The 25,476-nt window shown below is 36.5% G+C and overlaps 1 protein-coding gene across 2 annotated transcripts in view; it reads left to right on the top strand.

Annotated features, from left to right (window-relative positions):
• Window positions 1–25,476, top strand: part of MAP2K5 (mitogen-activated protein kinase kinase 5) — a 245,723-nt gene that overhangs the window by 82,903 nt on the left and 137,344 nt on the right. For both annotated transcript variants that reach the window (XM_078079165.1, XM_036087125.2), the window contains exons 10-12: window positions 10,449–10,517; window positions 10,620–10,701; window positions 20,541–20,602. In XM_078079165.1, coding sequence (XP_077935291.1) covers window positions 10,449–10,517; window positions 10,620–10,701; window positions 20,541–20,602 — 213 coding nt within the window. The remainder of the gene's footprint in view (window positions 1–10,448; window positions 10,518–10,619; window positions 10,702–20,540; window positions 20,603–25,476) is intronic.

Below are 25,476 nucleotides of genomic sequence, written 5' to 3'. Positions count from 1 at the left end.
AAGAGGAGATAAAATAGTTTAAGTTTTGGATGGTAGGTTATGGAAGCTATGGTCCTGTTGTGATATTCAGCCCCTCCTTTCTCAGAGGGTACCTTCACCACCTCAAGCACTGCTTTCCTATCTATTATTTGTTCCTTTAGATATCATAACTCTTAGATTGTTGCCGGTAATAGATTTAAAGAAAGTCAACTTCAGGTTATTCACTTGTAGAGAAGGGAGCATGCCTATAAATAATCTAAAAAACTTAACTATTTGGCCTTGCAAGTGCATTATAATTTCTCATAATTTCATACATTTTGAATTATGTTTAACCTAGGCTAATATTAAAATTCTTGTGCATGATTATTTAGTTGGGTATGGCAAGGTGCTACCAGCTATTTCTAGATACGATTAAAAGCAATTTTAAAGAAAGGACACATTTAAAAAAAAGCTGTTAGAGACTTTGAATAAATGAAAACAGTAGGTGTTTACAAATATACTTTGTACTAAGACCTGACCATAAAACTGAGCTTTAGAACGAGGACCATACTGTAATCACTTTATATCCCTAGATTCTATAAAATTTGTAAAACATACTAGATGCTTAAACTGAGTTGAATGAATGATTTAAGAGTAGGTATGATTGTTGTGTTTGAACTTCATCTGAGTTAAATGAATGAATGATTTAAGAGTAGATACAATTAGCGGTGCCTAGGTGGCTCAGTTGGTTAAGCATCTGACTCTTGGTTTTGGCTTATGTCATGATCTCAGGGTCTTGAGATCAAGCCCCGCATCAGGCTCCACGCTCCACGTGGAGTCTACTTGAGATTCTCTCCCTCTCCCTCTGCCCCTCCTGCTCATGCTCTTTCTCTTTCTCTCTCTAAAATGAATGAATAAATCTTAAAAAAATAAAAATAAATTTCTTATTTAGCCCTGAGCTTCTTAGCAGCCAAGGCAAAAACCATGTAACTTATTTAATAGTCATGCTCTGAGAGAAAGAAATGGCACATTTCTTCAAAACAGGCAGTTGTTTTTTTTTTAATTAAATCTTAAAGTGGGGTGCCTGGGTGGCTCAGATGGTTAACCATCTGCCTTCAGCTCAGGTCATGATCCCAGGCTCCTGGGATCGAGTCCCACATCGGGCTCCCTGCTCAGCGGGGAGCCTTCTTCTCCCTCTCCTGCTCCCCCTGCTTGTGCTCTCTCTCTCTCTCTCTGTCAGATAAATAAATAAAATCTTTTAAAAAATAAAAATAAAAATCTTAAAGTGTGTTATTTAGTTTCCAAATATTTGGAGATTTTCCAGATATCTTTTCATTATTGATTTCTAATTTAAGTCTGTTGTGGTCAGAGAACATACTTTGTATAATTGGAATTATTTTAAATGTATTGAGATTTGTTTTATGGCCCAGAACATTAATTATTTTTGGTGTTTCCTGTGCACGTGAAAAAAATGTTGTATAGGGTGTTGTATAAGTGTCAATTAGATCAAGTTGACTGACAGTGTTCAAAATTTCTGTATATTTACTGTTTTTTTATCTGCTTGTTCAGTCAACTATTGAAAGATGGGTGTTGAAATCTTCAGCAATAATTGTGGGTTTGTCTATTTTTTTTCCTTGCAGTTCTATCATTTTTTTTCTTCATGTTTTTTGAAGATCTATTAGATGTATTTAGGATTATTATGTCTTCTTGATGAATTGGCACCTTTATTGTTTCATTACAAAAGTGACCCTTCTTTAGCCATGGTAATATTCTTTGCTCTGAAATCTACATTGTCTGATATTAATATAGACAGCTACTGGAGCTTCTGTTAACATGATATAGCCTTTTACTTTTAACCTGTTGTGTCTTTTTATTTGAGATAAATTTCTTGTAGCCAGAATACAGTTGGGTCTTGTATTTTAATCCATTCTAATAATTTCTGCTTTTTAATTGGGGCATTTAGACCATTAACATTTCATGTGATTATTGCTATGGCTGGATTCAGTTCTGTCATCTTGCTCTTTATTTTCTATTCTGTCTTTATGTCCTTTTTCTTGAGTGGTTGCTTCAGAGTTTATAGTATATATCTTTAATTTATCATAGTCTACCTTCAAGTAATATTGTACCAGTATCTATAGTATGAGAACTTTGTAATAGTATACTTTTCATTTCCCTCATCCTTAACTTGTTTGTTTTTATCATACATTTTAGTTTCTCATATGTTATGAACCCCAAAATGCATTGTTATTATTTTTTATTTAGACAATTATTTGTCTTTTAAAGACATTTCAAAAGTAAGTTAAGATTTCTTTTATATTTACTCTTGTTTTTACCAACCCCAGTGCTCTTCATTCAATTGTGTAGATTGAGACTTTCATCTGGTACCACTTTTCTTTTGTCTGAAGGACTTTCTTCTTTTACATTTCTTATAGCGCACGAGTCTTCTGGTAATGAATTCTTTTAGCTTTCGCATGTCTGAAAAATGTATATTTGATCTTTCATTTTTGGAAGATGTTTTCACCAGATAGAGAATTCTAGGTTGATCACTCTTTTCTTTCAACATTTGAAAGATTTTGTTTCACAGTTTTCTGGTTTGTGTTCTTTCCAATGAAAAGCTTACTGTCATTTTAAATCTTTATTATTTTGCACATTAGAACTGACTTCTCTGGCTGCTTTTAGGATTTTTTTTTTTATCACTAGTCTTATGCAGTTTGATGATAATGAGCTTTTATGTAATTTTCTTCTTGATTCATACACTTAGGATTTGTTGAGATTCTTGGCTCTGTGGATTTTTAGCTTTCATCCAAATTTGGGAAAATTTTAGCCATTATCTCCCTCCTCCCCCAACTTCGGAACTTAAATTGCATATGATTAGGTTACTTGAAGTTGTCCTGCAGCAGAATGATGCTCTGTTGTTTGCTTTAGTCTTTTTTTCTTTCTAATGGTTCATTTTTGGGTAGTTTCTGTTGTCAAATATTCAAGTTTTCATCTGCATTGTCTAATCTATTAATTTCGTCCATTGTATTTTTCATTTCAGACACTGAACTTTTTGTCCCTAGAAGTTTATATGGGTCTTTTTTACATCTTCCATGTCTTTACTTAACATGCTCAATTTTCCTTCTGTCTTCCTGAATATATGTAATGTAGTTATGGAATATGTGGAATATAATTAACTGAATTCATGGTTTTGTTTATTAATTCCATCATATGCGTCATTTGGAGTCAGTTTTCACTGATTGCTTTTTCTCCTCATTTTGGGTTATATTTTCTTATTTTTTTTAAAGATTTATTTTTATTTAAGAGAGAAAGAGAGTGAGCAAGTTGGGGAAGGGGCAGAGGGAGAAAGAGAATCCTGAAGCAGACTCTACACTGAGTGGAGAGCCGGACATAGGGTTCGATCCCAGGACCCTGAGATCATGACCTGAGCCAAAATCAGGAGTCAGCCGCTTAACCTACTGAGCCACCCGGGCGCCCAGTATTTTCTTATTTTTAAAAAATCTTACAATTTTTTATTAGATGCTAGTCATGCGTCATAGACACTAGATTTTTTTGCATAAATATTCTTGAACTTATTCTGAGATGCTATTTAGTGACTTTGAAACAGTTTGATCCTTCCAAGACTTGCTTTTAAGCTTTATTAGGTGGGACCAGCCCAGTGGTTAGTCGAGAGTTAATTTACCCCACTCAATTAAGGCAACAGTCTTCTGTATATTCTACCAGTGCTCTGACAGTTATGAGATTTTCCACATTCCCTTGTGGGAACACAAACTCTTTCTGCCTAGTGTGAGGTCTGGAGATTGTTTCCTCTAGTCCTTTCTGGTGGTTCTTTCCTTGCCCTCAGATAGTCTCCTGACAGCCAGGTACTGATTGATCATTAATCAACTGAAGACTCCAGGGGCCCCTTGGCAGACTCCTGGAGCCCTCTCCCTTTGGTCTTCTGCCAGGGAGCTCTAGCTGCCTTGGCTTCCTCAGACCCCCAGTTCCATCTCCTCAACATAGGGAGATGGCTGAGCTTTGCCTGGAATTCCCACCCTGTCCAGGAGCCTGCACACTCTCTAGTCAGTAAGCTAGACAAATCATAGGGCTCCTCTTATTTGTTTTCCATCTCTCAAGGATCATTATCCTGTTTTAACTGTTGTCAACGTCTGGACACCTGTTAATTTTTCTGGGTTTGGTTTGGTTTTATTTTGGATCTATTCCTTTCTTGTCGCCTCTCCAGTCCAGATGCTTGTTTTGTCTCTTGTCAGACTTTGAACAGAGTTGAAAGTGTTCTCTCAGAAACGGAAGTTGCTATTTATTGATCATTTATACTGTGCTAATAAGCACTCTACGTACCCTTTCCTCATTTAATTATGAATTATTTAATAAATAGCTTGCTGAAGGTCTCACAACTAATAGAACTAGGATTTGAAGTCAGGAAAGTCTTGCCCCAAGTTCATGCTCTCAACCTGTGTACTATATTGCTGCTCACTGTCCTTAGATTTGGCTTCCTAAAGCATAGTTCTGGTCACATCTCTTCCCTTTTAAAAATCTTGAAAGGCTCTATATTACTCCCAACTAAACTAAAAACTCTATAGGATGAAACTCAAGATCTTGCACAGTATGTCATCAGCCTACTTTTTATAGCATTATCTTATGTGTCTGAATGCCGTGCTTCTTTTAAGTTGAACTCTTTGCTTTATCTGAACCCAGGTACTTTCACACTTCAACACTTTGATTCACATATTTTTCTCTAATTAGAATGCCTTCACCCATGTCTCTACCTATCAAAATTCTTAACACCCTTCAAGGGTCAGCTCCAAAGCCCACTCCTCTATTGAACTTACGTAGATAAATCCTGTCACATGTGGTCTATCTATCACTCACTCACTTTCTCCTTTGAACCTCTCTAGAATTCTCTGTATGTGTTTCTTACGGATGTTATCACATACTGCCTTGTATTTTGCTATTAATATACATGAGCATTTCTCTCCTTACATTCAAATCTCTTTGTAAGTAGAGAACAGATCTTATTTATCTTGTCTTACTCATTGAATCATGCAGAACCTTGCATTTGGGCTTAGAGGATTGCATGTAATAACTAGATGTTCAACACATAATTTGTTGAATGACTAAATAAATAAATTTGGTTCTTTCGTTTGTTCTTCATTCATTCATCTTTTGAAGCAGCATCTTGAAAGCAGGTTCAGCTCACATACAAAATAAACCATAGTGTTCTTTGTATGGACCATTGCTCTCACCCAGAGTAGTTCTTAGCTTTTTTTTTTTTTTATATTAAAGGGTGAAATGAAAGGTTAAGAGTTAGAAGTGCATTTGATCTTTTCCTGACCCTCTCCTGACTTTTGTGTGACTTCAAGCATGTCACTTGAACCTCTCCGTGACCTCAGCTGTGAAACGGGGCTACCTCGTGTCACAGAGGGATTGCGAAGAGCAGCAAATCACAGTCCTTGTCTAAACAGAATCACCTGCAGGGCTCTGACGCCTGCATAGAATGATGAGGGAAATTTAATTTTCCAAGCCAAGTGGTCAGTTGGACCAACACTTTGAATGTCTGTGGGAGTAATTAGATGAGAGTCCTTGAAAATCCATTACTTTTCTTTTCCTACTCAAAATATTTCTATTTTTTGTACTTCTAAATGTTCTTACTTTTTTTAGACTAACAAAAGAATATTTTAGTGTTTCCCCTTTCAAACTTCAAAGGTGGGAAAACATCACCAGATATTTTAAAAGCAAGTTGAATTTGGGGAAGAATAGAAATATCTTGGATTTTTATTTTATACCGGTGAATTTAGAAAAATTTCTACCTTCAAGAGAACATTTTGAAAAATGCTAACTAAAGATAACCGTTTGATAATGACTGTAATTCATGAAATGTGTTTCTAACTCACTTTATTGGGGGACGGGGGTGGAGGTAAGCAAGATAGTTGCAAACAAGTAGAGCAGAAAACAAATAAAAATAATGTTAACCATCTTGGCAAACAGAACCCTTTTTGTATCATAAATGTATTCTATAAAATCTTTTGAAGTACAGCCTAACAGATTTCCTAATATTTTTTATTTTCTAATTGGGAAAAAGTCACCTAAGAGGAAATTTCTTAGCTTGTATAAAGCATGTGCTGATTATCATTCTTTGACTGCTTTGGGTTTCTGCTGCTTTTAAACTAGCATTTAAATGGACCATTTGATTAATCATTTGTATACTGACTGTAATCCTCCCAAATTTCCTTTCTGAGTTGTACATACTGTAAAAGACAATTATGTCGCCACAGATTAAATAAGCGAATTAAAACAGAATAGAGGCTTAATTTGACCTGTGATTTTGCTTTCCTTCCCTTTAGTGGAGTGTATGCCACTCCAGCAAATAAATGAAGTCATCCATGACAGCTTGTGATGAATTGCCGTATTTATACTGTATATTTTAATAGCCTCACACTAATTTAAATTGAGCACAGAGTAAATTATAATTCAGTCACTTGACTGCTTATATTTAACTTGACAACTCATCCTTATTTGTCCTGGAGGTGTAGTGGAGAGCAGCAGAAATGCACCCAGGTATTTCAGTTTCTCACTTAACCCTTTCTTCCTGAAATGCTTCATGTGCAGATCCTTTCCAGTTTGAAAAATTGAGCTTTTCCTAAGGAGGAAAAAAAAAATCACAATAATAATGAAGACTCAGGGAGTCCATACTTTCCTTGTACTTTAAAAAGAAAATTAGAATTTGCCATGCTTTTTTCCATTGCTTTCAAATAAGGAATTAGACTTATTTTTAGCAGTTTAAAAGCTCACTCCCAGGAATGCCCAAGGGAAGGAGAATTAACCTTCTACCTAGAGTGCCAAGTCTCCCAGAAAATAGAAGAGCATTTCAGTAGAGTTATTTTAAGGTGAATTTTACTTTCCCTCTTAAGTTCCAGAAATTACTTTGTTCACTTTTGCACCATTATGGAATCTCCGCTATTCTGGCCCATAACAAATACCGGGAATGATCAAGACCCACTAGAATGCAGTGGATTGGCCCCACAAATACAGTATTACTTGCTACATTTTAGGTCAGTGTGGCACTTTTATTTATTTTGGTGTTTATGTCTTCAGTGTTAAATTCAGTTGTAGAAATCAAGCAATCCACCTCCTTCCTGTCTAGAAACAGCTTCTTCTTTAGAGGATTATGGTTGTAAGGAGCACTTTAATTAAATCCCACATCACTTAATGGGCACTGCTGTAAGAAAGACCCTGTGCTGGGTGCTGGCTGTAGGGGCAGGGGGACCAGAGAAAGATGCCCAAGACCCAGTGCTTGCCTTCGTGGGGCTTACAACCACTTTACTCTCTAGGCTTGTGGTTTTAGGAGATAGGCATGAATGCCAAGGTGGAATGTGAGAAGGGGCGTTGTCAAGGGCCAGAGCTAGAGATAAATTCTGGGGGCGCCTGGGTGGCTCGGTCGTTAAGCGTCTGCCTTCGGCTCGGGTCATGATCCCAGGGTCCTGGGATCGAGCCCCTCATCGGGCTCCCTGCTCAGCAGGAAGCCTGCTTCTCCCTCTCCCACTCCCCCTGCTTGTGTTCCTGCTCTCGCTGTCTCTCTCTCTGTCAAATAAATAAAATCTTTAAAAAAAAAAATTAGAGATAAATTCTGATAGAGGGCTTTGGGGCTGGCTTCATGGAGGTGGTGGTGGTGTCATTCAAGCTGGGTCCAAAAGATAAGAAAGGTTTTATGATTAGTAACTGTGGGGTGGAGTGAGGAAGCATACCTCCAGTGGAGGGAACATCAAGAGCGAAGACTGAAAGTGGGGAAAGCACAGGACCTGTGTGTGGATCACCAGTACAAAGCACCTAGTGTCTGAGTTGGTGGTATGGTGGTGAGCATAGCTGCCTTTCATATCATCTGGCTTCACATGAGAATTGGGTTTGCAGTGGGGAGCAGTGGGAAAAGGATTGTGGAAGAATTCTTTGAATGTTGTGCTATAGTTTTAATGTTATGCTAGGCCATGGACACCTAATTAAGGTTCTTTTTTTTTTGAAAGATTTTATTTATTTATTTTGACAGAGTGAGAGACAGCGAGAGAGGGAACACAAGCAGGGGAAGTGGGAGAGGGAGAAGCAGGCTTCCCGCAGAGCAGGGAGCCCGATGCGGGGCTCGATCCCAGGACCCTGGGATCATGACCTGAGCCGAAGGCAGACGCTTAACGACTGAGCCACCCAGGTGCCCCTAATTAAGGTTCTCTATCAAGGGAATGATATGTTTACAGCCAGTAGTTTGGGGTTAATTGCAAGGTGTTGGCTATGTGGAATCCTGCCATTTCTGGATTGGGGGCCTGGAGATGCAGCATATCTTAGTAGTCATACAGAGTACTGAATAAATGGCATTTTCGAAAACTTAGATAAGTGGTTCTCAACCTTACTGTGGGTTAGATATCAGGTGGAGCGTTTTTTAAGAATATCAAGACGTGGGCCCAACCCACAATTGATTCCATTCTTCTGGGGTAAGGTCTGTGCACCAGGATTTGTTTAAAGTACCCTCATGTATTGATATAAATACCTTTATATAAAAGTAATAATAATATGCGGCTAGGGTTGAGAACCACTGCTCTGAGATAAATAATAAGTTCATTCCTTTTCGTAGATTTTTGGGGTGAAAGAGTCCCTACACTTGACATAGTGGTGTGAATAGTTCTGATATTTTATGGCATGGAATTGAAACAACACTAGATGAATTTATTTTGTCACTAAGTTTTATACAGGAACAAAAATGTAAGTGAATATTGTTGGCAAATGACTATTGATCGAGAGAAATGTTTAAATGTTTCTCGGCAGTTTTGTATTACACTTACAATCTAGTTTAGTGAGAGCTTTTATAAATAACCCTAAAGCAAAAACTCTTGATAGAAACTGGCCATGCCTTTTCCCCCCGCACTTTCCCCTCCCCCAAATGGATGTCAGTACTATAAAACGTGTTTTAAAATTATCCTTTTCGGGCGCCTGGGTGGCTCAGTTGGTTAAGCGACTGCCTTCGGCTCGGGTCATGATCCTGGAGTCCCTGGATCGAGTCCCGCATCGGGCTCCCTGCTCGGCAGGGGGTCTGCTTCTCCCTCTGACCCTAACCCCTCTCATGCTGTCTGTCTCTCATTCTCTCTCTCTCAAATAAATAAATAAAATCTTTAAAAAAATAAATAAAATTATCCTTTTCTTTCCTTGCTCTGTCAGCAGTTTGCAATTCATAATTTATGGGGTTTTTTTCCCCACTGTGAGTGCATATATTCTGAGGTTGTAATACAAAATCTGTTTCAGTGTTGGCATGGTGTATAACTGCACTATCATGGTAATCGTGAATGTTAAGTTTTTATCTAGAAATGTCTAGAGTCAGAAACTGCCACAAATCTTAAAAATTATCTTTCACCTATTTTATTCTCAGCACTTTTTTTTTTTAAGATTTTATTTATTTATTTGAGAGAGAGAGAGAGGAGAGACAGTGAGAGAGTACAAGCGGGAAGGAGAGGGAGAAGCAGGCTCCCAGCAAAGCAGGGAGCCCGATGTGGGGCTTGATCCCAGGATTCTGGGATCATGACCTGAGCCGAAGGCAGACGCTTAACGACTGAGCCACCCAGGCACCCCACAGCACTGTCTTTTTTAAGTAAAAACAATTTCCCTTGAATTGACTTCACTGAACTGTTAAGTAAAATTTGAACAGTTGACGGTCTCCTTTCCTAAGAAACAAGTGTTTGAAATAAACTAGAACTTATTCTAAGTAAGTTTGTAAATTGTTTTACATTTCCATGTTACCAATCTTCCTCAGTGGTTGATGCTTTAAGGAAAAACCATAAACCACCAGGACATTCTAAGAGGTATCTGGGAGTCAGGGAGGGACCTTGACATTGCCAGGCTATGTGGCTTCTCAGCACCTTGCTTTCCTCCTTTAAATCAAGAGAATTAGATGAAATCATTTCTGTGGCTCCTTCAAGCTCCAGCATTTTATTATAGTATTAGCAAAGAAACATGACTTTGAAAAATATAAAAAGATGATGTATTTTTAAAACTCCGTATTTCTCTCATAGCTAAAAAACCTACTTTAAATGTCATTTTTACTCATCATCCTCTCTGCTTATCACCTAGTGTCTGAATTACAAGACAATTTTTTTTTTTAATGGTTTCAGGGTCATTCCTTTCTTCCTTTTCTGGAAATAACCAATGTGGCCAAAATAGGGTATATAAATTAAGGGTGTTATAACTTAACTGACTTTTAAAGCCAATAATACTGACCTTTGAGACCTGGCTTTTTCCTTGGTTCCATCAATCACTTCTATACCACCTCCCCCAATACAAAGGGTTAGGCAGATGTGGGTACAGTTTGTATTCCTGAGGGTTAGAGTAGTGGAGAGGAGAAAAAGGGGGCAATGAAAAGAGGAAACACCATATTTTTTCCTTTTTATATCTCATAGTGAGTATAGCTATATTTAATTTAAAGGTGAATATATGTGTAAATGTTGATTCCTTTCTGTATTTAGGTCATACTGCTAGATATTACACTGGAACTTCAGAAGCAAATTATGTCTGAATTGGAAATTCTTTATAAGGTAATTTTTTCTTGGTCATTTTTTCTCATAAAGCATCTTACGGTATTGGCTTGCAGGTTTGTTTGTTTGTTTTTAACTATCTTTGTCTTATTTTTGTTACAGTGTGATTCATCATATATCATAGGGTTTTATGGTGCGTTTTTCGTAGAAAACAGGATTTCAATATGTACAGAATTCATGGATGGTGAGTTTTCCCTATTATAATATTTTAAAAATGATTCGGGAGGTAGAGTACTTTAAAACCTGCTTCTGATATAGATGTCAAGTAGAATTAAAAATAATTAAAATATACTAATAATTACCTCCTTTATACTCTAAACATCTCAGTGTTAGAGGTTCCTGGTGTTAAATATTTACAGCTGAGGTATAATTTCAAAAATGTAATTTCATTTACTTTTATTGAAAATTTAAATAGAACAGATTAAATGCTGGTCTAATCAGTGGTTTGATATTTGATTCTTCCATACAATCTGTCCTTACTTGCAAAACAGATGTTCTGTTCTTTTAATGTTTCAATAGCCAAAACAGATTTTCTTTTAAAGAAATCTATTAACCCAATGTCCTGTGTCTTTTAGAAAGAAATCGGTTCTTAATTGCAAGATAAGAAATTGTTTTTCAACACAGCTGTTTAGCCAAGATGCGTTTAGTTTTCTTTGGACTCTAGCCCTTTCCTTTCATCTGTATTTTTCATTCATTTCTATGTTGCTAACTCTTTCTTGATCTGAATATTTTGGCAAAATGCAGATTGCTTGGTACCCTATCCCTGAAATGATGTCATCATTGTTACTTACCCATTTTAAATCAAAGCAATCTTTAGATTTTACATATCAGTTTTTCAATGTCTAGCGCATTAAAACTCAACATTTTTTTAATATACTTAGTTCATCTGGGGGATTCTCAGTATATTACTAAAGCAACTAGTTCATGCCTTGCAAGACTTTTTAATAAGCCAACATTGGTACCTTGATAATATAATAAGGTATATCATGTGTTCTAAATTCAGTTTCATTAAAATATGTATTTATTGAGATGGCATATTTAATCACCAAAAACTCACCATTTTGATGTATACAATTCAGTGGTTTTGAGTATATTCACAAGGTTGTGCAACCTCATCATCACTAATTCCAAAACATGTTTAATCACCCCAGAAACAAACTCCTTAGCCTTTAGCAGCCGCTCACTCTTCCCTAATTCCACTAATCTGTGGCAACAACTAATCTACTTTGTGTCTCTAGATTTCCTTATTTTTGACTTTTTATGTAAACGGAATCATGCAGTATGTGGCCTTTGTGTCTGGCTTCTTATACTTAGCATAATGTTCTTAAGGTTTACCCATGTTGTAGCATGTATCAGTACTTTATTCCTTTTTATGGCCAAATAATAATCCATTGCATGGACATACCACATTTTCTTCATTCATTCATTAGTTAATGGGCACTTGGGATGTTTCCACTTTTGGGCTGTTATGAATAGTGCTGCTCTGTGCATTTGTGTACAAGTTTTTGTGTGGACATACGTTTTCAGTTCTCTTGAGTGTCTATATCTAGGAGTTAAATTGCTGGGTCATATGGTAACTCTATGTGCAATTTTTTGAGGAACTGCCAAACTGTTCCATTCTATTTCACACCAGTTTGCCTTTACACCTGCAATGTATGAGGGTTCCAAATCCTCAACATCTTTGCCAACACTTGTTACTGTGTGTTTTTTTTTATTATAGCCTGGTGAGAAATGGTATCTCTTTAGTTTTGATTTAGATTTCTTAATGACTGATGACGTTGACAGTATTTCCATGTGCTTATTGGCCATTTGTATATCTTCCTTGGAGAAATGTGTATTCAAATCCTTTGTCTATCTTTACATGGGTTACTTGTGTTCTTATTGTTGAGTTTGTAAGAATTCTTTTTATATTCTGGATACTAGACTCTTATCAGATGTATGATTTGCAAATATTTTCTTCCATTCTGTGAGTTGTCTTTTAATTTTCTTGATAGTGTCCTTTGAAGCACAAAAGTTTTAAAATTTGATGAAGTTCAGTTCATCTGTTTTTTCTTTGGTTGTTTGTGCTTTAGATGTCATATGTAAGAAACTGTTGACAATTTACACCTGTTTTCTTCTAAGAGCTTTATAATTTTCACTCTTACATTTAAGTTTTTGATCCATTTTGAGTTACTTTTGTATATGGTATAGAGTCCAAATCCATTCTTTTGCATGTGAATATCCAGTTGTCCTAGCACCATTTGTTAAGAAGATTATTCTTTCCCATTGAATTTTCTTGGCACTCTTGTCAAAAACTTATTGACCGTGAAATGTATTTCTGGGCTTTTGATTCTATTCCATTGATCTATTTGCCCATCCTTGTGGCAGTACCAGACTGCACTTGCTTGCTTTTACTTTATTATTCTAGATGGTTTGTGGTAAGTTTTAAATTAAGAAGTGTGAGCACTCTGACTTTATTCTTTCTCGATGATTTTGGCCATCCTGGGTCCTTTGCATTTTCATATGAATTTTATAATCAGCTTGCTAAATTTGCACACACACCAAAAAAGGTCCAGATAGGATTTTGATACAGCTTGCAGTGAATCTGTAGATCAATCTGGGGAGTACTGCCAACTTAGCAATATTAAGTCTTTCACTCCATGAACACAGACTGTCTTTCCATTTATTTAGATCCTCTTTAATTTTTTTCAGTGATGTTTTATAGTTTTCGGTGTTCAGGTTTTGCAGTTATTTTGTTAAACTTATTCCTAAATATTCTTTGATACTATTATATATTGAACTTTTAATTTCATTTTTAATTGTTCATTGCTAGTGTATAGAAATATAAATGAGTTTTGTATATTGATCTTGTATCCTGCTACCTTGCTAAACTTGTTTCTTAACCCTAATAGGTTTTCGTAGATTCCTTAGGGTTTTCTATATAGATCATGGCACCTGCAAATAGATGTAGTTTTACTTCTTCTTTCCAATCTGGATGCTTTTTATTTCTCTTCCTTGCTTAACTACCCTGGCTACAGCCTTCAGTACAGTGTCAAGTAGAAGTGGTGAGGGCGGACATCTTTCTTTTGCTCCTGATCTTAGAGGGAAAGCTTTTAGTCTTTCACTATTAAGTGTGGTATTAGTTGTGGGTTTTTAGTAGATGTCCTTTATTGGGTTGTCAAAGTCCCCTTCTCTTCCAAGTTTGTTGAGTATTTTTATCATGAAAAGGCATTAGATTTTGTCAAGTGGTTTTTCTGTGTTTGTTGAAATGATCATGCGGGCGCCTGGGTGGCTCAGTTGGTTAAGCCATCCGATTCCTGATTTCAACTCAGCTCATGATCTCAGGGTTGTGAGATTGAGCCCCACGTCAGGCTCTGTGCTTAGGAGGGAGTCTGCTTAAGATTCTCTCCCTCTCCCTTTGACCCTCCCCCCCATGCTCTCTCTCTCTCTCAAATAAATAAATAAATCTTTAAGAAAAGAGTCTTAAAAAGAACTATAGAAATATATGAACAAAAGAAGAGACTAATCCAATCCCCAAGATGTCCCCTTACATATTTTGTTATTCTGTTGTTAGGTGCGTATGTGTTTATAATTGTTATATCTTCACGATGGATTGACTCTTCTATCGTTGTAAAATGTTTTTGTCTCTAGTCACTGTATTTGTCTAAAAGTCTATTTTGTCTAATATTAGTGTGGTCATCCCAGCTCTCTGTTGATTCTTATTTGCTTATTATATCTTTTGCTATTTGGCCTTCAACCTATTTGAATCTTTGAATCTAAAGTGCATCTCTTGTAGACATAGAGTTGGGTCATTTTTTTAATCTGTTCTGCCAATCTGTCAGTATTTAATTCATTTACATTTAATATAATTACCAGCAGTGCCTGGGTGGTGCAGTCAGTTAAATGTCTGACTCTTGGTTTTGGCTCAGGTCGTGATCTTGGGGTCATGAGATGGAGACCCATGTCAGACTCTGTGCTCAGTGTGGAGTGGGCTTGGGATTCTCTCTCCCTCTCCCTCTGCCCTGCCACCCCCAAATAATAACTAAATCTTTAATATAATTACCAGCAAGGTAGGATTCATATCTGCCATTTTACTACTTGTTTTCTTTACATCTTACATCTTTTATGTTCCTTTGTTTCTCCATTACTGCTTTATTTTATGTTAAATAGATATTTTTTAATGTATTGCTTAAATTCTCTTGTGGTTTCTTTTACTATATTTTTTGAGTTATATTTTTGGTTTTCCTAGAGATTTTTTTTTTTTTTTTTTTTAAAGATTTTATTTATTTATTTGACAGAGAGAGACAGAGTGAGAGAGGGAACACAAGCAGGGGGAGGGGAGAGGGAGAAGCAGGCTTCCTGCAGAGCAGGGAGCCCGATGTGGGGCTCGATCCCAGGACACTGGGATCATGACCTGAGCCGAAGGCAGACGCTTAACGACTGAGCCACCCAGGCGCCCCGGTTTTCCTAGAGATTATTATTAACATTTTAACTTGTAACAACTTAGTTCAAATTGATATCAACTTTTTTTCAAGTATATAAAAACACTGCTTCTATATAGCTCCATTCTTTCCTTTATACTGTTATTGCCATGTAAGTTACATCTTTATAAGTTGTATGCTTATTAATGCAGATTTATACTTACTGTTTTTTGCAGTTCTCTTTTTTATTTATTTATTTTTTTTAAAAGATTTTATTCACTTGACAGAGAGACACAGCAAGAGAGGGAGCACAAGCAGGGGGAGGGGGAGAGGGAGAAGCAGACTCCAGGCTGAGCAGGGAGCCCGATGCGGGGCTCAATCCCAGGACTCTGGGATCATGACCTGAGCCAAAGGCAGACGCCCAATGACAGAGCCACCCAGGTGCTCCTGCAGTTCTCTTTTAAATCAGATAGGAGAAAAAGACTTACAAACAAAAAATACATGTATCTTGTCTTTTGTATTTACCTATATAGTAACCTCTACCAGTGTACTATATTTCTTTGTGTGGATTTGAGTTACTGTCTAGTAACTTTCCTCTGAAATTCCTTCAGTCTGAAGGACTCCCTTTTATTTCTTAAAAGATTTTATATATTTATTTTAGAGAAAGAGAGAGAGAGAGAGAGCAGGGAGAGGAGCAGAGGAAGAGGGAGAGAGATAATCTCCAGCAGACTCCAGGATGAGCGCAGAGCCCTATGTGGGGCTCGATCTCATGACCCTGAGATCATGACCTGAGCCAAAACCAAGAGTCAGACACTTAACCGACTGAGCTACCCAGGCACCCCAAAGATGACATATTTTCAATACTTTAAGTCCTTACCTTAAAACATTCACTTTACAGTCTATATTTAACTGTCTTTTTTGAGATGACTGCTTTCTAGACTTGAGCTGCCTAAAGCCCCTCTCTTACTGCTCCTTGGCAGCTTCCCTTGACTCCGTGCTAATCAGTCCCTGAACACTAAAATTTCCCACTTTTTGCAGATTGTTCTCCAGTTCCCATCTTTCTGTTATTTACCACATCAACTATCCTAAAATTTTATTACCCTTTCCCAGATCTGACCTCCTCCTTTCTCCCTCAGAGATCACGTAGACTTTCAGATGTGAGCTCTCACATTTCCTTGTGCTTCCACCTGCAGCTTAGCCACACGTGCACCCACCTGACCCTCCCTGCACATGAAGGGCTGCACGAGGTCAGTCCCTCCACATGCGCATCCACTCAGTGGATTTCTCTCCACCAGTCACCCTCTCTCTTTTGGATCTTCCTTCTCTATAACACAGCAAAATGTACCCCAAAAATATATGGACCAAAAACTATGTACCGCCCTCTATCATTTCTTCTCTTCCCTTCCCATTGCAGTTAAACTTCTTGACAACTTTCTCCCAACCCTAGTACTCTTCCTTTAGTGTAGATTCTCACTATTTTAACCTCATATTAGTCCTTTATATCCAAATATTTATTGAGCACTTTCCTTCAGACACTGTTCTAAACCTGGGAATACAATAGTGAATAGGACTTAATTCCTGTCATTATGGCACTTAAATTCTAGAACGGGAGGCTGAGAAGAAACACACAGTACATTCTCTGAGAGGGAGAAGTCTCATTAGAATATAAAGCAGGGCAGATGATGACTATAGGAGAGGAGGAGCTAGAGAGGATGGTCAAGGATGGCTTTTTTATGGGAGTGACATTTTAGCAGAGACTTTAATGTCAATGAACCACTCAGGGAAGGTCATGGGGAACATCTTCGAGGAAGACGTAGTATCTAGTATAAATGCATCAAGGTGGGAGCAAACTTGATATAATCAAGACCCCTCAAGAAGGCCAGAGTGACTAGTGAGTAGCCATGAGAGGCCCTGGGGCTGGACAAGGGGCCAGAGAAGTAAGCAGAAGCTAGATTGTGTAGGCCATGTAAGGAAGTTGTGTATCAGTCTGAATTAGGGTGTCATTGGAAGGATTCAAATAAGGGAGTGACGTGATATGCCTTCTCATTGAGTAAAACAATGTCCTCAGAAATGCTCAAATATAGCATCTCAGAATATATGCCTATGGTTTTGGATTGCCATCTTGGGAATAACATTTTTTCCCCAAAAACCCATGTAGTAGAGAAAGAAAGGGAGGATCAAGTACTCCCTTGAGTACTTGAAAGAAAGGGTTCTTTATTTTTTCATCTAACAGAAGCTAAAAGAGCTTCTTCTGAAATTTTTGCTTATAGTTCCAGATTTTAATTAGTATTGATAATAATCATGGCCATTTTAAGGAAAATTTTGGGATGAATATGACAGTATTGTTGCTTCTTGAGAAGTTCATTTACTACATATTTGTGTTTATCCTACATGCAAGACACTATATTTTAGCCCCGTATTAGGTTAAGCACAGACCTTATGCCATGAATCCTTTTGGCTTAGTTCCATGAAAATGATAGCCCTAATTCATCAAGAGAAGTATATGGTTTGGCAGTTGAGATGGGGTTTTTTGCTAATCTATTTTTAGCACTCTTCCTCCTGGTTCCTATGGTGGATAGTGGTGTGCAGTGAAATGACTGGCTAGAGGTGGTCTGAGGCCAGAGAACACAGAGAAATGACAGGTCACAGAGAGCAAACCAGTGATGTCCCCTTAGAATCATGAATAAAAGGTTCAAACCAACTGTGCAACATAGAAATGAGTTTCTAAATGCCTTGAATACCAATGTCTCAACTAAGATTAAACTCTCTGAGTAATGGTAATATCACATTATATTAAACTGTAAAAAAGTTCACATGTGATTCTTAAGCTCTATGATGTTATGGGGAAACCTTTTAAATGTTTGCAGTTCTGGGACTTCAAAGGCTGATGAGACCTTACCTGAGCTCTACCAATTAGCTGACTCATGGCTATGACTAGAAAACTTACCTTTCTGGGACTCAGTTTCTCCCATTTGTCAAATAAAGTCATTGGACTGATCTTTAATGTCCCTCTAGCACTAATGTTGGGTGACTTGATGAGTCTAAGAATTGCCTTTTTGGGATAGGCCTGTAAGATAGAAGTGATAGTAAAACTCAGTACCGATTCAACTGAAAATCTTTCGTTTTTAGCCTAAGAATTATATAATCGCACAAAGAGAACGTATTTAAGCTTAATAGGAACTCTTGATTCTGAGTGGATCTGCCAGATCCTTTTTTTTTTTTTTTTTTTTGCCTTTGACAGTTATCTCTAATGATTATGTCAAGGACAGGATGATGACACAAAGCCAGTATATAAAGATTTACTCATGTGGGTGGCTAAGGAGAGTGGGATATAACTGAAATCAAATGGATATTTGCAAAAACCAGTGAACTACCTCAAAATGAGATTATTTTTTGGCTTGTTCTACCAATAAGGGTAGTAATGTAATCTTTGGCGTTTCCATTTAGCTTATTGACTATTGATTGTCTGTTTAGCTAATTAAACCCTGATTTACATCTTATGTAAAAAAAAAAAAATCTCAGGACTTCTTACTAGTGTATGTGAATGGATTTGTACCTCCTACTGTTGAGCCACTCAAGCTTCCCTTCACTTCACAAGGGATTGGTCCAGTACACTGCATTTGTCAGTCTTCCAAATACCAGCATGTAAAGCTTGATCTTCTTGACTGTCTATTCTTGCAATTGCCAATTCATTTGAAAGATCAATGAGAACATGAAATGTTTTCTTACTGTATTTTCACTTTTATTGCATCTATAATAAAAGTGCTATTTTAGTAAATAAAGATGGTTCAGTTCATTACAGAAGTGTCTTTTTTTCATTATCTTCCAGGTAGCACCCAGAGCCAAAGCATAAAGTTGTACCATTTAGTGGTTTTCCAGCTTATTGTAAGAATCTGGAAACTACACGTCAGAGTTACCTAAAGAAGTGATTTTTCTGCGTTAAACAGGATAAATACAAAGTCAGTAGCTTTATATGTATGCAATAGATATCATTTGTTTTTATAGGAAAAATAATTTTTTTCTGATGTTCAGCTTTAGGAAAACTTGACACATAAAAATATTCATACTTGTGAAATGCACTTACCTTCATTTCAAAAGAACAACATGCTCCATTTTAGTATCATCTGAGGCATACTTACAAATCATCTAGTAGCAAAGTGATTAAATATGAATTTTTAGCCTCTGATTGAAATGGACATTATTTCTCAAATATCCTGGATAATTCCTTTATAGAACTGAAAGACTAGGGACGCCTGGGTGGCTCAATCAGTTAAGCTTCTGCCTTCCGCTCAGGTCATAATTCCGGGGTCCTAGGATTGAGCCCCGCATCGGGCTTCTTGCTCAGCAGGGAGTCTCCTTCTCCTTCTCCCCCTCCTCCTGCTTGTGTTCCCTCTCTCTCTCTCTGAAATAAATAAATAAAATCTTAAAAAAAAAAAAAGAACGGAAAGACTACACCTCAACTTGACTCAAAGAAAGGTTATTGCATACTGTTTTATAGCTCTCATAGAATTATATTGTTAATATGAGTGAAGTAGTGGTTCTTTGCATATCTTTCTGAAATTCTTATATTACTTGTGTGAGATTGAAAAATGTGACAACCATACCCAAATTTATACTTCCAAGTGAATATTGATTCCTTTAAAATAGTTACCTGGGAAAGCTGTGCAATTAGTTTCAGCAATGTTACTATTGCTGTGGTTCCTTGTTTTGAAACTGCTTTCAGAGCAACTATACCTATCTGGTGAAGTTCACGTGGACTTTAGTTTATCTGTTGATTCATTTGACAGATATTTATCAAATAACTACTGTCTGCTAGTTATGCCCATTTTTAGGTTGATGAAAACTTAAAACCAGTAAACAATGTGGCCCTGTCCTTCTGTTTACAGTCTAATGGTTTTGGTTTTTGGAACTGCTAAAAGCTGGATTTAGTAAAGATGAAGGATGTTAGTGAATACCATTTTAGTGAAAAATATTATGATACAAGGAGATTGGTTTTTCTTTTTTACTTCATAAAGTGGTTTTTGAAGTGGTATCAAAGAGAATTTTTAAAACAAATAAAATCCAAACCATTTTGAACCGAGTATCTTTGGAATAGGTTGATTTCTTGTCTTAATTTGAAGGATAACATTCATTTAGATAGATGTTAATATTACTATTTTACTTTATTAGTTTTTTATGTGTATTTTGGACCTTATATTCACTGCCTTTTGTTTAGTTAATTTGAAAATTCTAAGACAGAGTCCTGGTTTACATTTGAGAAAACTGTTACACAAGGTAGATACCTAAATGTGGTTGACCTGTTGATCTTTAGTTTTGTGTATGTATTTAATTTTACATAAAGTGGAGAGGCATGGCCTACCCTTGACTAGTTTCTTTCAGTTTTTACATGTATGTAATACACTTGGAAATAAAATGGAAATATCTAGTTATGCTTCATCTGGTAGTGTGATGTTATGTCATAAGTAAAATTGGACTAAAAACCAATTTGACCTTAGATATCCAATGCACAATGTAAGAAGAAGAGAAGAAAAAAAATATTCTCACAGTGAATGCGCAGAGGAGGAGCCCAATGCAGTGTTCTGGTAGTTTTATTTATAATAATGCAACATATCTGTCTCTACAGGGGGATCCTTGGATGTATATAGAAAAATTCCAGAGCATGTCCTTGGAAGAATTGCAATAGCAGTGAGTATATATGGCTTCAACCTTATGAAATTGGGGTGATTGAATCTTTCTAGTCAAATCTGTTCCCCTTATATCCTCATGATGTTGTTTTCTTTTTTTTCAATCCCTGTTGACTGCCAGGGCCTTCTCAACTCTCTTCTTTTGTCATTTTTGCATTTTCTTCTTTTCGTAGACCAACCCACAGTAACAACATAGTCACATGACATGCTTCAGGCTTATGGGGCCTGTGACCTGTGACCTATTCTGCTTTCATGTGTTTACAGAGACTCTAGTACACTTGCTAACCAGTAACATTTCCAGCTTCTTCAACAAGAAAGCTGTTTGGGGAATATTTTGTAGTTATAGGCTTATGATTAGAAAAGTCCAAATTCTTAAAATAAAACTATTTATAAGAAAACACTACTTTATTCTTAAAGATTTCTGCAGACTTTTGGTGTGGTTTTTAATTTTTTTACCAGCGATATCTAGGAATTTATTCCCTTTGTGATTAAAAGCAGTTTTCCTGTTTTCTGTATTCATACATAAATTGATGAAATATTTCAACTAGACTAACATTACTATATAAGCCCCAGATTTGAAATTTGGAATAATGCAGGCTAAACAGCGTCTAAGAGAAGTCATGGGGTGGTGTAATAGTAAACAGTTGCTAAACTAAAGGCACTCTGATAACTTAAGCAGTTTAATGCAGAACAAAGCGATTATACCATGTACCATTTAATTAAATGGCTCTTTTTCACATTCATTATACATCAAACTGACAACTCAAATCCTTTAATCCAACATGGACACTTATTTAGTCTTAGTTCATTGTAATTCACAGCTTTCCTTTTTTCTTTCTAATTATTAGTGTGAACTGCCCAGGGTGATGAGAACTTTCTTTTCTGATGCTATTGCTAAGTAGCTTCTAATCTACATGTTTAGGTAGATTAGTTTAGTATGAAATTTGAGTACTTAAATCACTATTTTAGATGAAAATAAAAATGTTTCATTTCCTCTTTTAATCTCAGAGGGGAATGAATGCTTTGTGGCTTTTGGCAGTTCTTGGCTCTAAAGTTTAATAACACGTATAATACAGGGCAAAAAAAGGCTAGAATACCAATTGAAAAAGAAAAGTATATGAGTTCTATATACTCAATTATGTGTTGAACTTGGCTAAAATAGGAATCTGCCTCCTTCAGTCAGAGAAGTGTGCTCTTCCTGGACTTCATAAATCTTACCTCCATCTTGTGTAGAGCATCCACACAAGGCCATTGGTCTTTTCAATTCTACTGGAGTGAGAATCCTGCAAAGTGAATGGAGTCAGCAAAAATAATAATAATAATCGGGCTTCAAATACCGAGGTTACCTATTGGTTAATCAAAAATATGACAAAAATTATTTTAGTGAAAGGCACTTAAAATAAGTGCTAGCCCAAAGCATTATTTACATTTGCCCTTACATTTTTTTAAAAATTAGGGTTTCCCCCCCGCTAAAATGTGTCCAATTTCTTTAGCTTTTATGGCTCATCAGGTCATAGTAATGAAAACTGCCTGTGGCCAGAGTAAAAGAAATGGTTTTGATAATTTTGCTCTTCACCTGCCACTTTTTATAAACTCTGCTGGGGCCTAAGCTTATATAATGCTTCCAAAGCGTATTTTTTTAATGTAATTTGATTAGATTACAAACTTGGATAAGTCTTTGTTGCAGCTGACAAACACGAGTGGAAGGATTCCCCCAATCAAAATTAGACTAGCAAATTGATGTTTGTAGGTCATCTCTCCTCTACTGTTCTGAAGACAGATCAACATTGTTCCCTTGAGTTCCCTCCGTGAGGCCGAAAAGCATGTGGGTGCTCTTTGCCACGTCAGAAGCAACAGAATCAGAGGAGAGAGGAGAGAAATAGGTGTATATTGACTACCTCGTTGTGCCAATGTTGATGAAGTGTTTTATGTATAAATATTATGTCATTTAATCTTTATAGCAAACTCTGTAGACTGTAGGTTATTGATCATATTTTATACATGTGCAAGATGAGGTTTAGAAAAATTAAAGTTATCTATAACTAATCAGTAAAGATTTGAACCCAGCGCTGTTTTACCCCAAGCCCCATGCTCTTTCACTCTGTTTTCCTAAGAGAATGAGAAAAAAGGAGAGGAAGGCCTGAAAAGGAGAACAAGGTTAAAGAGAAAAAAATAAAGAGAAAAAAAAGAGAAGTATATGAGAAAGGAGTGGAGTGACACATACAGTTGCTTCAGATTCCTTTCATGTCATAGAACGACATCTAGGCATCTCTTCCTCCCCCCAATTAGCTTTATATCCCAGGTTCTAATAACCTGGCATGCTGTTGACGTCCAAAGATTCAAGGTTCGTTACAGGATGGACCCCTGTCAGCTTATATGATGTGTTGTTTGAATTTTCTCTCATAGGATATATGGCAAGAGAATATTTTCCCAGGAAAAAAAATTATTCACATAAACTGGCTGATTTCAGCCTTTCAACTTGCTCAGTGATTTTTATCCACTTTCCATTTGAATGTGGTCTCCTAGAAAGAGGAATGCCTTCCTGCCATTCCCTGCCATCCTTGCACGTTTTGTTTTTCCTCTCAGTTCTGAAGCAGTGACAGTGTGTGCTGTATTTTGAGTGCTAATGTTGATTGAAGTTGTCCCTGAAAGGATGTGCACTTGACATGTCAAGGAGTGAGTGATTGACAGCAGATACAAGTACTTTCAGTGTCAAGGCTTTGTCAAGTCATTGTTGTGAAACCTAGCCTACTGAATACCAATAATACCCTCTAGAGTTTCAATGGACAGATTTCTGGATCCTTGTATACTGCTTTTTATATGCTTCTAAAGGAAAACGTAATTATTTTGACAAAGTTGGAAGAACCGTACATTCTTTTTGAAGCTCTAATAAGATTTGTAATTTTAGTAAGTATTACAAAATCAGTATTTGTTTTACTTTTTTTCCTGCCTGATAATCTGAATATATGGATTGCCTTCCCCTTGTGTGTTTTCTGGTTATTCATTTTTCGTGGGACCAATTTTTAGTGGTGAACCATCTTTAATGGGAAGGTTTTATAATATGCAAGTAAGGTTATAAATTGAGAAGTTTAACCCTAATTTCAGAACTCAGAGGTGATTACTTCCATGCTAAATAAGATGGCCTCATCCTACTACCCAAAGAGAAAATTGTTTTCATTATTGATTTTTAAGGCAATATTTTTGCCTGTTTCCTTCCTCTGTTGGTTATCATTATTACTAGTTTGATTTTTTCTTTTCTTTTTGTTTTTTTTTACTATCTTACTGTCCAGAACATATGTGTTTTATTGTAATGCCACTTATTCCAAATCCTAGAAAAAATAATTTGCTATAAAAACGTATTCTCTTCTCTTAAAACATATAAGCTTACTGTGGAAATGATCATACCTTGCTAGCAAATCTTTCAGGAGTACATCCCCCTCTAAGAAAAGAATTAAAATATGTTAATCTCTGCTCAGCATTAATTGATATAGATTTTACCTTCTTCTAAATCTTTAGTATTTGGAAATTGGTTTTCTCCCTTTGCGTTTCTCTTTTTAGTATTGCTCTTAGTCTTAATTGATCAACTAAAATCCTTCCAGATTTAGCCCCAACCTTCTTTTCATCATTTTCAAAATAAATATGTAAATCACTCAGTTATTCCTCATAATGGCAGGTTTCCTTGTTTTTATAGTCCTGACTCATCTAAAATTTTCTGTAATGGTGGGTACTTTTAAATTCTGGAAGTAAATTTTGAGTGATAGTGGTTCATTCATTGTATCTGATACATAATTATGAGTAGTCAACCTTGAAATTGGCAAGTTCACAGTCATGTGCATACAGCGTCAGTGGGTATGAATAAAAACATGTGCATCCCCTTTTGCAACCATTTCTATGTAAAGATTGTTAAAGTGTTTAGTGATTAAACTTCTCACATAGAAGGCAGCACTTGTAACCCATGTACTTAGGGTCTTAGAAACATCTTTTTTTCAGAATCTTATTTGACTGATTATTCTTAACACAGGCTGTTCAATCAAAAATCCATTCTAATTCGAATGTTTGTATTTTCTCCCTTTATTTTTTTGACCTGCGCTTTCAGTGTTTTCTACATGACTCCATACATATGCCTGCATCCACCAGCTTGGCTTGTGAGGCTGCTCATCTTGATATACTTTGATCTTTCCTACCTGAATATCATTTAAAACATTTTTTGGAAATATTTTTTAAAAATTATTTTAAACTTACAGAAAAGTTGAAAGATGCTTCCTCCAGATTCCCCAGTTGTTAACAGTTAACGACATTTGGTATGTGTTTTTTTCCTGAAACATTTGAGAGAACGTTGCAGACATCAATGGCCCTTTATCCCTAAATACTTCAGGTGTATATTTCCTAAGAACAAGGACATTCTCTCACATCATTGCTATATACTGATCAAAATCAGGAAATTAGCATTGATTGGTACAGTACTGCTATCTAATCAGCAGTCCTAACTTAGATTTTGCCAATTGTCCAGTAGTACCCTTTCTAGACCAAAAGAATAAACATTTCTGGTCCAGCATCCAGTCTAGGATTATACATTGTATTTAGTTGTCATGTCTCTGGTCTCTGTTAACCCAGAGCAGTCTCTCAGCATTTCTTTGTCTTTCCTGACCTTGATCTTTTGAAGAGTATATGGCCCCAGCACTTGGACAGTGTATTTTTACCTTGTCCTGAACACTTTCTTCTCTTTCCTTCACATCAGTTGAATCTGTTACTTAGAGCTCATCACTTTGGTAAAGCCTTCCTGATTATGGGCAGGAAAAGCAATCTCTGTTCCACCCATTGTCTTCATTAGTTAGCTTTTAAAAAATGTCTTTCCTTAGTCACAAATGTCATGAC

This window comes from Halichoerus grypus, chromosome 8 (assembly GCF_964656455.1).
Source record: "Halichoerus grypus chromosome 8, mHalGry1.hap1.1, whole genome shotgun sequence".
Classification (NCBI taxonomy): Eukaryota; Metazoa; Chordata; class Mammalia; order Carnivora; family Phocidae; genus Halichoerus; species Halichoerus grypus.
Note: the sequence above shows the minus strand (reverse complement) of the source record. Positions and strands in the feature narration are given on the sequence as shown.